Source organism: Pungitius pungitius, chromosome 10 (assembly GCF_949316345.1).
Source record: "Pungitius pungitius chromosome 10, fPunPun2.1, whole genome shotgun sequence".
Lineage (NCBI taxonomy): Eukaryota > Metazoa > Chordata > Actinopteri > Perciformes > Gasterosteidae > Pungitius > Pungitius pungitius.
In genome coordinates, this window is record NC_084909.1 from 4140424 (window position 1) to 4157159 (window position 16736).

A 16736-nucleotide genomic window follows, 5' to 3' on the forward strand; every position below is an offset into this window, starting at 1 on the left:
ATACGTCACATTGTCGTCGAAAATATTTCTGTTAGAATTTCAGTACTAAAGCGGGAAAGGTACAATCAATAATGAATAAATATTGATAAATGACACTTTACAGATCTACATTTGTATGAGAAAGCGTGTGTTTTGGTTTATTTCAAATAAACCAACAAATACAATATAAATCATTTTATAATTCCCTTTTTTTCATGAATTTGCATGCATTAATTTACATACAAAAATAAAGACACAATCCATGATACTATAATGTTTTTATTTGTACTGAACATACATTTTACAACATAGAAGATCTTGTGTCTTTCCCTGTGTGTGTGTGTGTGTGTGTGTGTGTGTGTGTGTGTGTGTGTGTGTGTGTGTGTGTGTGTGTGTGTGAAACACTCATCACGTTCCCACTTTAATTGAAGAAGGGAACAAAGCTATTTTAGACACTGACAAAGCCAAGTTACTTGGTCAAATATTTGCAATTATCCATAAAGACAATCATTTGGAGGATAGATTCAAGAAAAGGAAAGAAGAAATACTGAAAGTAAACAGTAATATGTCAGAAGTCAAAATGGCTCTGAACATCACTGGATAATCTTCTCCAGGAAGTGATCATCTCTGCTATGCTTTGTTAAGACAACTTCCAGACAAAGTATTGGAAAATGTCCTCTATCTGTTTAATAAAGTCTGTCAGTTCTTGCATTCATTAAAACCAGGTAAGAATCCAAGTAATCTAGAAAACTACGGGCCTTACTTCACACTTAGGAAAACCTGTGGCACGTTTAAACAACTTTCTTCAAAAATCAAAGGTCGGAATCAAAATCTGTACTCATTAGTATGGAATTAACTGTGAGTGATGCTTCCATCACTAAATATAGACACAGAACTATTAAATGAAAAGAAAGAACTTCCAGATGAACGTTCTTTTGCAGCGTATTGCCAAAACTACCTGAACTCTTCATACTATGGATTCCTTGAACAAATGACAGATGGAAGTTTTGCTGGTGCCAAGATGGATGGGAATCTGACCCTGAACCTACAAAGCCAGGTAGTAGGGACAAGAGTCTCTGCTTTGGGGCTTTGACACAAGAGAGCAAGTGGTCTACAAACCAGACTAAGATTAGGTCATAAAGGTCTTAACTCCACACTTAAGATGACAGGAAAAGGTCATGTTAAGGAACGTGTTGACCATGTTCTATTTACTTGTAAGAATGAAATGGCGAGAGGTTGAAGTTGAAAATGATAAATTATGTTCTAGAGGAACACGGGATAAAAGCTTTTTACGTTTCTGAATGACTTACTTAGTTACTTATTCATTTGATTCTTTTCCTGAACAATAGTTTGGCCTCGCCATGAGTCCCTTTACACACTCCTGTATAGTAGATGGCTGTAAACGCTGTTATCGCTGTAGAAGAAGAAGAAGACTCTTGCTCAGTGGTATTGAATCTCTGTGTCATCCGTAAACCGAAGTGTTTGTTTTTGTATTTTCTGTTTTTTTCAGATTAAACATCCTCCCAACCTGCTCTTGGGTCCAGCTTAAAGCACCCCAACATGTTGCAGAGAATATACAAGTATGACAACTGAATATTAACATCAAAAAGATTTTTGGGGATAAATGTAACATTGTATTCATAGACCTTAACATCTGAATCAATGGTCATTGATAAGAAACAGTGGCAAACATTTCAGACAGGAAAAAAAGTATGTTTATTAAGTTATGAGAAAAATTTCATAGATGCGTTTTGCTCGTTTTATTGTGGATAGTTTCACGTGCTGCATTACGTCTTTGTCCCAGTTGGTGGCGCTAAAGCAGCGTGTTGCTAATGCTGCGTTCACGTGCTGCTCGAAAAAAGACTCAGCTGATGTTTGACGGCTGTGTTTAGCGTGTATTTTCATCACAGTGACGTCACTGATGCGGGATGAAATAAGATGAATGAATCTACAGTCAATTTTCTTCTATTGGAATTTTTGTATTTAAATCATTTAAGAAAGTCAGAAATCGGAGTAACTAAATAATCATTTCTCATTTTTAAAACAATATCGTAAAAAAACTAGCATGACGTCAAGGGCTCCATTCAAACAAGATAATAACTTGTGTAAACACTATAATGACTTTTTGAAATAAAGTTTGTACCATGTCATACGTTTAGTGAGATTATATCAACATACAATCAACCACTTACTTTCTGATGCACTTTGAGTGAGTGCTTAGATGTCCCACGGCCCCTGAAGCCGTCTCGGCAGCCTGCTGCTCGGCTCCGTCCTCGTCAGGAGTTCGAGAGGGTTCTGAGGAGCTTCCTGTGAACGATGCTCCTCTGGGATGGAGAACCCCTCCGCGGAAGATGACTGCGTGGATTCAGGAGCAGAGACCGGAGGTGAGTGCGTGAACCACGAATATCATAGTTATACTTTATTATGTCTTCAGATGCGAAACTAATGCGATAAAAGTGCGTTTTCACAAATTCAACTCTAGTTATCGGAGCACATGTCACCAGGGGCCTGTTTCAGAAAGGAGGTTAAGTGAAAACTCTGAGTATGTTAACCCTGAAATGAGGGAAACTCTGAGTTTTCTGTTTCAGAATGGGAGGTATGTTAAACCTGAGAAAGCAGAGTAAGTCAAGCCTGTTTCAGAAAGAGAGGTAACTTATACTCAGAGTCAGTTACCATGGCAACTTACTCTGTGAACCTAACCTGGTCGGGAGCAGGTTTTCTTCGGGAAACCCAGAGTTTATTTCGTCTCCTCCCCTTTTTTAAAGAGGAAGTGGTATTTAATCACCTCATTCATTCTTTCGGTATTCATTCATTGCGCACATTTCAGTCACGCAGAGCGCATCAAATCAAGTGAATGAAATGGCATGTCCTTTTATGGACGATCCTGTGGATGAAGAGGCTGCATTAATCCGTAGGGAGTTGCATTTACGTCGGGAGAGGATTTTGAGACCCAGAGTGGATTTTTTGTCATATCCATATTCATTTTTATTTGAGCGGTACCGTTTTTCTTTACAGTCAATAAGATACATCCATAATCTCATCCATCCTTACATCAGAAACATCAGACATCGCGGCCGTGCTCTAACATCCGAGCAGATGCTTTGCGTTGCATTACGTTTCTTTGCAAATGGTAGTTTTCTGTATAACATTGGGGATGCAGAACATATCAGTAAGGCTACTGTTTGCAGAGTTGTATGGAAAGTGTGCCTCGCTCTTAAGCGCTTTCTCCAAATTTTTGTGCTGTTTCCTGGGCACAAACCCGTGAAAGCCATCAAAGAGGAGTTTCACAGGATTGCAGGTCAGTGATGTATAAATCGGTTTAAATGAGGCTAACCTGATAAATGACGTTCAGTTAAGAGCATATTGCTGCGACCCCTGGAAGTAAACTAATAATAGAATTCCTTTTAGGATTTCCGAATGTGGTTGGATGCATTGATGGCACACATATTCCCATCATTGCACCTTCCGAAAATGAAGCGGACTATGTCAACAGGAGGTCCATCCACAGTAATAATGTGCAAGATTGCACCTACATGAAAATTAAAATTAGGTTGAATAACACACTCTTCTTCCAGTTTCACTTCTGATATTATAACAGTTGGGCAAGTCACTTATATTACTAACTACAACTGGCTTCTTCAACAGTGTAATTAGATTAATGTAATAATGACTATCTCTAGAAAGTATTGGTCTACTTATTACTAATTACTTTCTAAATCCCATATCAACTTCAACCACTTGAACAATACAAGGAGAGACAAGAAACTGCACTTTTAATGCTTTCAAATAAACATTATACAATTGCATGAATTATTCTTGAAAAAATATATCTTTTAAAATTTGATGTTAAATCCACTATTGTTTTATACAGAATTGCTTTATAGTTTATGCAGCATTTAATGCAATTACATCAGATTTTACTTTAAATTACGGAATTAAATTACAGTTTTTAGATTACATAGAAATTAATTACACACAACACTGTATAACAGTAATTCAAATGTAAACTTACGCATTGACTCGAGCAGCTATTTTCTCCCAAGCTAACTCTCTGTCCTTCGCCGCTGCAGCCGTGTTGCTTTTTTTTAAAATATATGTTCGTACTCTCCATATGCTTGCATAAGCACATCCAGTTCTGCTGGTGAAAAATATGAAGACCTCTTTTTGTCTGGCGCTGTTGCCATGGTGACTCGTAATATCTGCGCTCCATTGATAATGGCTTTTTATAGTTGTGGTGCACGCGCTTAACTCAGAGTAGGTCAACTCAGAGTTGATTGAACTAACTCATTTCAGCTGTTCTGTAACCGAAAACTCAGAGTTTCCCATCTCAGGGTAAGTCAACTCAGAGTTCAAGTTTTAACTCAGAGTTGGTTGAACCTCCTTATTGAAACAGGCCCCAGTTCTCATGTCTCAGTGTATCAAAACATGACGTCATGTCACGGCGTGACGAACGTTGATGACGAGTGACGCCACGAGAGCCTCCCTTCGTGACCAATGAGATCAGATAATCTTAAATGGCGTTTGAAAGGCAAACTGTAATGTTTAATATATTTCAGGAGAAGTGGCACATCTTTTGTCAATCAGATATTAAAGTTCCATCACTCTAAAACAACAAGTCTGTTGTTATTATTATTATTATTATTATTGTTCATGGTGAACAATGTAAAACATAAATAAATGTTATTGCCTCTTTTTTCAGCCAATAGGCAAAGATGTGCTTCACCTTCTTCTTCTGTGGTATGTCTCTACTGGTGTTGTAGTGCAGGGCCTCTGTGGGTGTGTGACCTTTGACTCTCACTCCGACCCTCAACAGTTAGTGAATTCAGGATGATGCTTTATGATGTCATTATTTGTCCACATGACAGTTTCTAGTTTCTTGAAGAAGTTACACTTTGTTGATTCTTGTTGTTCTGTTTTTTCCCTCTGGGTTAAATGCACTTATTGTTAATATCCTCAATAAGGAAAAAAGCCTCAGCTAAACAATACATGTAAATGTAATGTAGTAAAGTTTGACTATTTGATGTCTCTTATTGTTTCCTTTTCTGTCCATAAACCTCCTGAAAGGAACATCGTGGACTCTATGTTATTATGGTACTAGATCCAGCTATCATTTAAAATGAAGTGAATCTCATTTATATTGTATAATACATAAATAATAGTATTTGATCCACTGATATTTAAATGTCTTTATTTGGGTTCTTATATTAACATGACAAGCACAATATATTCTGTTGTTGTCAATACCACCCATTTCTATATATTTGAAAGGTTATATATTATATATTCTTCTTGCACAAGGTCATCAGAAATGCCAAACTTGAGACTTCAAACAAAAGCACGGAGTGCCATGACAACGTCCTCTTCTCACAAAAGGTCCTTTTGAAACCTGTCAGGTGTCTCTGCTGTCAGACAACACACGCACACACACACACCCACACACACAGACCCCCCCCCCCCCCCCCCTTGACTCTACTGCAGACCCTGTTAGTTAGATTGATAACCTCCTGCTGCAGGAAACAGACCCGTTCCTCTGTTTCCTCCTCACGCTTTATTAGTTTAGTGTGTGTGTGCGTGTGTGTGTGTGTGTGTGTGGTTCACACGTGAGCTGTAGACTGTTTGTGGGACTTAGATTATTCACGTTTCTTCTTCTGAGAACTGGATCAACGACACGTTTCTATGAGAAGGAGAGAAACAAGGTTCATGAGTTTAAAGCGTCATTCTGTGTAGTGACCAGCAGGGGGCGACTCCTCTGCTCCCATAGACGTCTATGATAAAATGACTCTACTTCTATCTTGATTTATTCCCTCAGTAAACATTGTAATCATGAGTTTATGGTCTCAGTCTCTAGTTTCAAGTCTTCTTCAATGCAGCATGATGTTCATTTAGTGAATGATGGTCCATTTAGAGTCAAACAGACCATGAAGCAGGGGATGCTTTAGGGCGGGGCTACACAATGATTGACAGAGACATAGACGCCGTCTCTACGTCCTCCTCAATCCATATATGGTCTCTTCCTGTTCACTAGTTGATGAAAACAGGATTCAGGTCTACTTCTTATAATCAAAGGCCACCATGTTGTAGTTTGTAGAAGAGGAGACACATTTCATTTTTAAACTGTTTAAACTCTTATTCTTTTTAAACTAACCCACAGAATTATATTTTATTTCATTCCTTGCACTATGTCTTGTTGTCTAAATGTCTAAATGTCCGTCATGCACCAACCGCCAAGTCAAATTCCTTGTATGTCTGTCACGATTCCTGATTCCTGATCATGACGTTAAATCTTATTTTTAAAGCCCAAAACTAAATCTGTCGCTCCCCTTTGAAGCCTCTAAAGTTTCCGCGTACCTGATCCCACATTTACAGAATGTCACCTCTCGTTCCTCTAAAGGCCAGCAGGCCTCACGAGACCGGGCCCCTCCCTCTAGGACAACAACACCGATTGTTCCCCAAACCGGCCTCAGAGCCCCGACCAAGCGGGTCGAGTCCCCCAGAGGCCCAACAGGTAGAGAGCGCAGGAACCTGGGAGGTCCCAGAGGTCCCTGAGGTCCTGAATGCATCGGCCCTTGAATGCATCGCCCTGGCTGCGGTCTGGAACCTTCCAAGTGGCTTGAGGAATGACCTGATACTGTCACTCGAGGCGTGGTGGAGGAGCTGCCTTGGGTCTGCGGGGGGGGGAAGTGAGAAGAAGCCAACACTGAATGTGTGAAACACGGAGCCTTCGATCAAACGATGACAAATAGTCCTCTGAGTCCCTTCAGTTTTCACATGTTTTAGAAACACATGTAAGCAATTAGTAATATTATTAATTAATATCAGCCTTTGATCCTTTATGACATTTAATACTTGAGGGTTTGGATCAAGGGTTTTTTAGATGATTATAATCCTGTTTTATGGAGTTTACCTTGTCTTTTTGATTCTTCACAGTTCCAAGTGCACATGAAGTATAAAGGCCCAGTGCATGCTGGGAGAAACAGGAGAGCAAGGAACCAATGACCTGACTGATAATCCACCTTGTGATAGACTCGTTTGATGATTCTAACCCGTCTCCTTGGTCGTATGTGGAGCTGAGTTCTTCATGGACGACCTCCAGGATCCTTTCCTGGTGTGCGTTCACCTCATCGTTGACCCCGGCCAGAGGAAGCCTTTGCAGAGAGCCGCCGACGGCGTTCTGGCGTGGGTTCACCCCGAGCTGCAGCTCCTGCGGGTTTCGGAGCGGGCCTCCTTCTCGGGGCCCAGGCGCCGTCAGAGCGGCGGCCGGCCGGCCCTGGCGGTCATCGTCTTCCTGCAGGAGGAGCAGGCCCTGATGCTGCAGCGCGTCCTGCGCAGGCCGCCCTGGCGCTACCACCACACGGAGGAGGTCAGCAACGCCCCCCCGATGCTGTCGCCCTGCAGTCAGGACTTCTTCACGCTGTCCAGCGGCACGCCACTGTGGGCCGTGCGGCAGATCAACTGCGGGAAGGAGGTGGCCCGGTTCACCGTGTACTGCCGCCAGGAGAACTACGTCCACATGGTGCGGCTCTACAAGCTGCTGCTGCAGCGCGGGCCGGCGCAGAGGAAGGAGGACTTCTGCTTTTTCGTGGTGTACTCCAACCCTGAGATGGAGGTCCAGTTGTCCTTCAAGAGGCTCCCGACGGGCCAGAGGGCCGCTGCGCTGGAGGCAGCGGTGATGGAGGTCAGGGTGCCGGATGTTGGGGCACTGGTGCCCCTTCTTCCTCGGCCCTGCTGCCCCATTAGTGACGTCCGCTGGCGGACGGAGGACTACGATGGAAACAAGATCCTGCTGCAGGTGAGGAGTGGAATCTATACTGTATCGCCATCTACACATGACACGTGATAATATCCTCAGTATGGTGATAATATCCTATAATGACCTCAGTATGGTTATAATATAGTATTATAACCTCAGTATGGTGATAATATAGTATTATGACCTCAGTATGGTGATAATATAGTATTATGACCTCAGTATGGTGATAATATCGTATGGTGATAACATCGTATTGTGATAATATTGTATGGTGATAATATTGTATTGTGATAATATCGTATTGTGATAATATCGTATTGTGATAATATCGTATGGTGATAACATTGTATTGTGATAATATTGTATGGTGATAATATTGTATTGTGATAATATCGTATTGTGATAATATCGAATGGTGATAATATCGTATGGTGATAATATCGTATTGTGATAATATCGTATGGTGATAATATCGTATTGTGATAATATTGTATGGTGATAATATCGTATGGTGATAATATCGAATGGTGATAATATCGTATGGTGATAATATCGTATTGTGATAATATCGTATGGTGATAATATCGTATTGTGATAATATTGTATGGTGATAATATCGTATGGTGATAATATCGTATTGTGACCTCAGTATGGTGATAATATCGTATGGTGATAATATTGTATGGTGATGATATCGTATGGTGATAATATCGTATGGTGATAATATTGTATGCTGACTTGATGAAATGTGGTGTGAAGTGAACCCTTTTGGTCTTTAATGGAGAAATTCATCCTCAAACTTTAGGAACAGAAGATATTGTTTCCCAGTTTTCCTAAATCAAGACAAAGCTAAAGCACATTATCTTTTATTTTATCTCTGTATAGTCTGTTCTCTGTCATAGACTAAATAAAAAATAAAAATGAAGGCTGCAGGACAGTTAAATACTACAATCTGCATTCATAATTAGGCCCATGAAATACAATAACCACAATATTGTGAAGAAGAGAAAAAGCAGCTTAAAGTTCTGGTCCAACACACCATCATCATCATCATCATCATTATCATTACCTGTGCTTCATCCAGCCTGGAACAAGGTCACATTCACTAATTTAACTACCTCACACACACATACACACACACAGACTCGTTGCCGTATCACTCCCAGAGAGGGCACATGAGCAGCAAGCCGATTAAGCAGCAGTCCATTACTGGGATTGGAAATTAATGAGCTAATCTGGTGTGATAATCAACCATATGCATGATGCTGAAAAATGCTAAGCTAAGCTGCCACATGTCCTGCAGTCAGAGCATCCTCTCAAACATGGTGACTTCCCTTCGGCTCTGCAGGCCGATTAGCCGCCACATCGATGTCTGAAAGGGGGTGTAAAGCAAATTAGCTTAGCTTAGCACTGATTGTGTAATCAGAGGGAAACATTAAACATGAAGTCACTAGCAGCTGTTAGCTTAGCACAAAGACTGTGAACAGAGGAAAACGGTAGCTTAGCTTCATATACAAAGCTGATCACTTCATTGCAGAAACACATTTGAGCAGCCAGAACAAGGAAGGATTCAAATATCAACAAATAATCTAATAGTATATTTCATACTTACTGATTTTTACCCCACAAGTTCAGAGCTCATCTCGACATAGAACATACATGAACTCATGTTTCCAATGTTTACTGAAGGAATAAATCAAGAGAGAAGTAGAGTCATTTCCTCATAGACGTCTATGGGAGCAGAGGAGTCGCCCCCTGCTGGTCACCACACAGAATGCAGCTTTGACTCATGAAGCTCTGACCTGACTCTACAGAACCAGAGGTTGTGACCTGGTTCTAACAAACCTGGTAACAAGCAGTCAGCTTAACGAGGTGAACTTAATAGAGACTTTGTATTACTCACACTTTGTCCCTCAGGTCCGAGCGTCTCATCCCGTCTCTGGTTCGGTCTCGGCTCCCTCCACCTTCCTCCGGAGCTCCGCCTCCGACAGGAACTGCCGGCATTACCACCGGTCCTCGTCCCGCCCCCGAGTCCAGCACCCCGTGGTCCGCAAGGACCACCAGGAGCAGCAGGACCAGTGTTCCACCTGGATGCCTGATGATAGGGGCCACAGGTCGGGCTCCCTCTCCCCCCGCTCCTCCCGCGGCCCCCTCCACCGGAGCCCCTCCCTCCACCGGAGCCCCTTCCTCGTCCCGCCCTTCCGTCTCAACCTGGACGCTTTGATTGGGGCGCGGGAGACGGACGTGGACACGGGGGACATGGTGAACCCGGGGGGCAGCGTGGACCTCAGCGTGGTCTCCGCCTGTTTCAAACCCGCCCCCCCAGCTGGAGAGATGGGGGCCTTCCCTCCGTGGGGGAGCATCCCAACATGCCCCGCCTGCACCTCGTTGGGGGGGGTTCCTACTCCCTCTCCGAGCGATGGCTCCTCCCACCAGTCGGACTGCTGCAGCGTCATCAGCGCGCGGGTGGAGGAGCAGGAGGAGCAGGAACAGGAGGGGGAACAGGAGCAGGGGGAGCGGGAGGAGGATCAGGAGCAGGGGGAGCAGGAGGAGGATCAGGAGCAGGGGGAGCAGGAGGAGGAGGAGGAGCAGCAGGAGGAGGAGCAGGAGGAGAAGGAGTTCTACATCTGATGCTTCTTCCTGTGTTTGTGTCTCGGAGGTTAAATGCCTGGAGGAGCAGTACGCGTCTCCTAAAGGTTCACACCTCCTTCTCCTTTTAAGGCGTCATTATTGTACTGAGAGAATGTAAAAAACAAAGAACACGTAAAAAAGGGGAAGATTCTTTAACTTTTCTCTACTGAAATGACTCTGAAAAGTCTTGAGTTTTTTTACATCATATTTTCAGTTTGATTATTGGATCGAATCCAAAGAGGCGGAGCCTCAGTCATGGTGGGAGGAGGCGAGGCTTTGCTTAGCGGTTAGCTGTAGCAGTTAGCATTTAGCTAATAAAAAGTTATTACCTTTTTTCAAATACAACCAGTTGAACAAGTTGAAATATTAACATTCAACTGGGAAATATAATAGCACCAAATAAAGATAATTTGCTTTACCTGCAGGTCAAAAGGAGGAACAGGATTTAGTATTTAACACATTACTTGTCATTTATTTATTTATTTGATGAGAAAGTAAGAAATTTCAACTGTCTAATTAATAACCAAATCAAACGCATAGTATAAAAAAGGGAATACAAAATAACAAATAAATGAAATATAACTGCAGTGTTCTGGTAGTAATGTCTTGTGTTATAATGCAACATAAATACCTTCATCTCACATTACACTGGAATCCACCTGTAAAATGATCACCTCTAACTTTAAGGGACAAAACATCTGTTTGTCTGTTTCTTCTTCAGTGAAACCTCCGACAAATCTGGAAGTGTCAATGACCAAATAATCACGTTCATTACGTACAAACTTATTGTTAAATGTACGAATTAAAAATATGCTTAATTAATGAGGTGGTTTGTGCATCTGGTAAGGAAGCCCCCCCCCCCCCCCCCCCTCCCTGGGGACTATATGTCTGCACTGGGAAAGCCTTGGACCCCCCCAGGCAGAGAAGCTTGGGGTCCCCTGCTGGAGCTGTGGCCCCCGGCCACCCGATGGATGAATGAATGGATATTATCAGTGAATGAATGAATGAATTTAAATAAAAACAAATGAAACACTAAAGTTTGCTCCTCAGATTCTTATTTGTATTGATTCATTTAGACGGGCTTTGTTTTTTCCCATGATGCTCTGGGGCCCCCTTGTCGCCCCCTCAGTGCCAGCCCCAGTGTGTAATCCTCCGTACCTGGCAGAGCCATAATCCCCCGAAGGGATGTAGGCCACAACCGTCAGCCAATCACAGCCCAGCATCTCAAGTGACCTTTGTCACCGACACAATGCTGTGTTTCTTCTTCTGGTTTCATCTTCATCGTCTCTTTTACTCTCCTTCGTCTTTGTCTTCTTCTTCTCTTCATTCTACGTCTTTCTTAGATAACAATCGTCACTGATGTTACTTCACAAAAACAGCTCACCTTTATCCTCTTCATCCTCACCTTCATCCTCTTCATCCTCACCTTCATCCTCCTCGTCCTCACCTTCATCCTCCTCATCCTCGGCTTCATCCTCCTCGTCTTCACCTTCATCCTCTTCATCCTCGCCTTCATCCTCCTCGTCCTCCCCTTCATCCTCTTCATCCTCGCCTTTGTCCTCCTCGTGCTCACCTTCATCCTCCTCGTCCTCGTCCTCACCTTCATCCTCTTCATCCTCGCCTTCATCCTCTTCATCCTCGCCTTTATCCTCCTCGTCCTCACCTTCATCCTCTTCAGCCTCACCTTCATCCCCCTGTGAGAATGATGTCTGATAATATAACTTTGTAGGAGGATAACGAGCGTCTGGTCCATTGAGGGGCGGGACTTGAACCTGTCAATCACACCAGGCTGGTGTGTGTGTGAGCTATTATGATCTTCTTCTCCTTTTTTTTATTTTTTTCTTCATCCCAGAAGAGAATCCTGAGGCAACTTCACAATAAAACAATCTTTTCTTGTCTTTTGATAATAATCTTCACTCTTGACTATGATCCGTCATAAATACCACACTTCATCATCCCCTCTTCCTCCTCCTCCTTTTCCTCCTCTACCCCCCTCCGGGGTCAAAGGTCGGGGTCGGTCTCCGTTGGTGACGGATTAAGTTGTGAGAGAAGTGGAGGCGTCGCACAGACACACTAATACTGTTGTGTTTATATACAAAGATACATGTTTGTATTTATTTGTATCTTAGATGATATTTATGGGTCAATTCATCATACAACATACAACATACATCATACGTCATACAACATACAACATACAACATACGTCATTCAACATATAACATACAACATACATCATACGTCATACAACATACAACATACAACATACGTCATTCAACATATAACATACAACATACATCATACGTCATACAACATACAACATACAACATACATCATACGTCATTCAACATATAACATACAACATACATCATACGTCACATACAACTGATCACTTCATGTTTCTCATGAAAAGCCTCCAGCTCGTGAGCGCGTGTGCGTCCCGGTCTGGGATTTGCGGGTCCGGGTCCTGCCTCCCGGCGCCTGGCTCTCATGGCCCCGCGGAGGGAGGCAGGAACCCGGGAGGCGTGGTACGGACATCGCCGCCAGAGACCAGCAGCAGTCTCATGACCACAGACCGGCTCAGAGAGACCGGGGGACCACAACCCTGCAGCCAGGCTGGGAGAGAGGACCGGACTACAGACCAGTGGACATCAGAGACCAGAGTCCAGGGACCAGAGACCAGAGACCAGAGACCAGAGACCAGAGACCAGAGACCTGAGACCTGAGGCCTGAGACCAGAGACCTGAGTCCAGAGACCACAGACCAGTGGACATCAGAGACCAGAGTCCAGAGACCAGAGACCAGAGACCAGTGGACATCAGAGACCAGAGACCAGAGACCAGAGACCAGAGACCAGAGACCAGAGACCAGAGACCAGAGTCCTGAGACCAGAGACCAGAGACCAGAGACCAGAGTCCTGAGACCAGGGACCAGGGACCAACAGGCTGGATGGTTGGAGTCTGAGTGAGAGATCCGCTGGAGACTCCTCACCTGTCCTCAGGTGAGACATCATCACAGTAACATTTTACCTTGGACACAAAAAGTCTTGATGAACTTTAATAAACTTCACTCAAAATATTCTGATGAAGTAAAAAGAGAAATAAAAGTATTATTATTATTATTACTGTACTATTTATTATTCTGCAGAACGTTTACTTCTACTTTTGGTCTTTTAGGAATATTTAGATGATTCTTTGCAATTTCTGTGACTATTTTGAATGCCAAATGTTTACATGTATTATTAGTATTTTTGATTGAGTACCTTTAATATTACACATATTTAAGGGATATTTGGTGATGTAATAGTAGTACAGTACTGTGTAGAGTAATATTTAATATTCAACAGAAGATGAAGAAACGTATACCTTATACAACGTATTAATACTTCATAGTATGCTTGCTGTTGTCCTTCTCGTGGCCCTCCAGGAGGAATTAGTTGCACCTCGTCTCCTCCGTCCCGCGGGGGGGGGGGACATGCGTCTCCTGCCGCTCTTGCTGGGCCTCTGGCTGCTGGAGGGGAGCCTCTGTGAGGGCCTCTTCCAGGGCAGCATGGCGGAGCTGCACGGACGCTTCTCCGTCCGTCTCTACCGCGCGCTCGCCGGGACGGAGAACGTGTCCAACCTGATGGTGTCCCCGGCCAGTGTGTCCCTGTCCCTGGGGCTGCTGCAGCTGGGGGCCCGCGCCAACACGCTGACTCAGCTGGAGGCCACGCTGGGCTTCAACGTGAAGGGTGATGAAAACAATGAAGGGAACCAGTGGGGCAAAACTTCACAGAGCAGATATGTAATAACATACATTTATAGGCGTGTAATAATGTCTCCTTGTGTCGTCCTGTCCTGCAGACGTCCGGGTCCAGGACTTCTTGTTGCGTTCCCATGGAGACGCCGGTAACGGCAGCCATTCGGCCGCTCTGCAGCAGAGCTGCACGCTGCTGCTGCAGAGCGGCGTGCAGCTGCAGAGCGACTTCGCGCGGCGCGTGGCGGCGTGGACCGACGGCGGCGTGCTGAGGGCCGACCTCACGGGACGCCACGCCGGTATTAAAATCAGTGACTAATATAGTGTTTGTTGTCTGGTCACATGATCAGAGACCAGAGACCAGATACTAGGGCTGGATTTGAATTGTTAAGTTCGGACCAATGATACGTCACTTTGTAAATATTGCTGACGCAAGGAATTGTGGGACGGAATAATCTCCTTTCCTTTGGTAAAGGAAGGTCCAGTGGTTCCTATGCTAAAGGAGCTAAGGAAGGAAGCTTTGAGGCTGCTTTCCTTAGCATCAGAGAATGGAACAGCTCCACGTCCACTACTCTACTTCCTTTCACTCAGTGAGGAACCTTCATGAGAACATTTGACAATGTGAAACATCATTACGTCAAAACATAATGTCATCGATGATGTCATCATCACTGATTACTGTGTAGGAGGATACACTTTATTTTATGATTGACAACAATGAATCGGTTAACCCCTGGTTGTTTCGTTGAGTTATAACTAAAGCCCCCCCCCCCCCCCCCCCCCCCCAGAGGAGGCGTGGTCCCTCCAGGCAGGAAGCAGCGGTGGGGGGGAGCCGTCGGGCTCCGGCGAGGCCCAACCCGAGGCCCCGCTGTGGGGTCAGCGGCTGCAGATGGCGCTGGTCAACAAGGTGGCGTTCAGGGGCGTCTGGCAGAAACAGTTCCTCTTCAGCAGCACGCAGAACCTGCCCTTCCTCCTCTCCGACGGGACCGCCATCAAAGTACCCATGATGCACCAGGCCGGCGAGGTGGGCTTTGGTAAGAGACGTTTCCCGGAGAGGAGACGTGTTGGGAGCCCCCAGTGGACATTTCTCAGAACCAGAGCATGTGAAACTTCTCCACCAGACTCTGACTCACTACTCATTTTAACTCAGGTCAGTTCCGCACAGCGGGGGAGCAGCGCTACACGGTGCTGGAGCTGCCGTACCTGGGCCGCTCCCTCAGCCTGCAGGTGGTGCTGCCCAGCGACAGGAAGACGCCGCTGTCCTCGCTGGAGGTCCAGCTCAGCGCCCGCCAGCTGGCCTCCTGGGACGCCGGTCTGCGCAGAACCAAGATGGACGTGCTCCTACCCAGGTAACGGTTGTGACCCCAAACAGGTTGTTATTCCAGATTCTGATTGTTGTCGGAGGTACTGAACTACTTCCTGTCTGGTGCCTCGCAGGTTCAGGATGCAGAACAGGTTCAACCTGAGGTCCGTGCTCCCCGCCCTGGGAGTCAGCGACGCCTTCGACCCGACGCTGGCGGATTTCACCGGAATATCAGGTCAGTGCATCGAGGCCTCGGAACATTTAGCCTCCGTCCATCTTGTTTTGTATCAACCACTGAAGAGGAAGTGACCATATATGGACTGAGGAGGACGTAGAAACGGGCATATGTCTCTGTCAGAGACCTGTCAATCAGCGTCAGGCCCCGCCCTTAAGCACCCCCTGCTTTATGGTCTGTTTGACTCTAAATGGACCATCATTCACTAAATAAACATCATGCTGCATTGAAGAAGACTTGAAACTAGAGACTGAGACCATAAACTCATGTTTACAATGTTTACTGAGATAATAAATCAAGAGAGAAGTAGAGTCATTTCCTCATAGACGTCTATGGGACCAGAGGAGTCGCCCCCTGCTGGTCACTACACAGAATGCAGCTTTAACACATGGATCTCAGCAGAGGGCCTGATTTGAACTTCTTGGCTGATGGAGAGCAGAGGTTGTGCAGTGGTTGTGCAGAGGTTGTGCAGAGGTTGCGTAGAGGTTCTCCATCGTCGGCGTGGCAGGTTGAGCCTCCTCAGGAAGCTCCTCCTCCTCACACCGATTGGCTGACGGCTTGTTTCCTCCTGCAGTGACGGAGAGTCTCTACGTGTCCGACGCTTTCCACGAAGTGGGAATCGACGTCACGGAGGACGGGACAAAGGCGGCGGCTGCTACCGGTGAGACGCCCTCTGTGGTGACTGCAGGATGCCGCAGAGTGACGCACGATGCTGATAAACGCTGTGCTCTGGTTCCTCAGCCATGGTCCTCCTCAAGCGATCCAGAGCTCCGGTTTTCAAGGCCGACCGGCCGTTTTTATTCCTGCTGCGACACATTAACACAGGTATTCAACGCGGCCTCCTTGTGCAGCCAGCAGGAGGCGCTGCCTCATTAACGTGTCTCAATAAGCACTAACATGCTCTTTGAGCTGCAGCTACACTAATACATTTAATTTCAGGGTCCATCTGGTTCATGGGTCGAGTGATGAACCCAGCAGAACAACAAGCTGCCTGAGAGACAGGAGGACAGAGACATACAGGAGGACAGACAACCCTCCACACATACACACACACACACACTAATATTTATTTGTGGACACTTCAGGAAGAGGGAAAATATTTT

The 16736-nt window shown here is 45.0% G+C and overlaps 2 protein-coding genes across 2 annotated transcripts; both read left to right on the top strand.

Moving 5' to 3' along the window:
• The first annotated feature begins 6072 nt into the window (after positions 1 to 6072).
• LOC119228883 (protein FAM124A) lies at positions 6073 to 11224 on the top strand. The gene is made up of 3 exons (XM_062565218.1): positions 6073 to 6764; positions 6907 to 7768; positions 9647 to 11224. The coding sequence occupies exons 2-3, from the start codon at positions 7058 to 7060 to the stop codon at positions 10358 to 10360; spliced, it is 1425 nt and encodes a 474-aa protein (XP_062421202.1). The 5' UTR covers positions 6073 to 6764; positions 6907 to 7057; the 3' UTR covers positions 10361 to 11224.
• A 2610-nt stretch (positions 11225 to 13834) lies between these two features.
• serpine3 (serpin peptidase inhibitor, clade E (nexin, plasminogen activator inhibitor type 1), member 3) lies at positions 13835 to 16675 on the top strand. The gene is made up of 8 exons (XM_037488868.2): positions 13835 to 14090; positions 14203 to 14394; positions 14884 to 15129; positions 15246 to 15444; positions 15533 to 15633; positions 16208 to 16294; positions 16375 to 16458; positions 16573 to 16675. The coding sequence occupies exons 1-8, from the start codon at positions 13835 to 13837 to the stop codon at positions 16626 to 16628; spliced, it is 1221 nt and encodes a 406-aa protein (XP_037344765.2). The 3' UTR covers positions 16629 to 16675.
• Positions 16676 to 16736: the final 61 nt, after the last annotated feature.

Excerpts from the sequence above, each read along its gene's own strand:
- LOC119228883 (XM_062565218.1), top strand. The coding sequence starts at position 7,058 with ATGGACGACCTCCAGGATCCTTTCCTGGTGTGCGTTCACCTCATCGTT. Across the intron at positions 7,769-9,646 it reads GAAACAAGATCCTGCTGCAG|GTCCGAGCGTCTCATCCCGT; the intron begins GTGAGGAGTGGA and ends TTTGTCCCTCAG.
- serpine3 (XM_037488868.2), top strand. The coding sequence starts at position 13,835 with ATGCGTCTCCTGCCGCTCTTGCTGGGCCTCTGGCTGCTGGAGGGGAGC. Across the intron at positions 15,130-15,245 it reads GGCCGGCGAGGTGGGCTTTG|GTCAGTTCCGCACAGCGGGG; the intron begins GTAAGAGACGTT and ends ATTTTAACTCAG. Across the intron at positions 15,634-16,207 it reads GGATTTCACCGGAATATCAG|TGACGGAGAGTCTCTACGTG; the intron begins GTCAGTGCATCG and ends TTCCTCCTGCAG.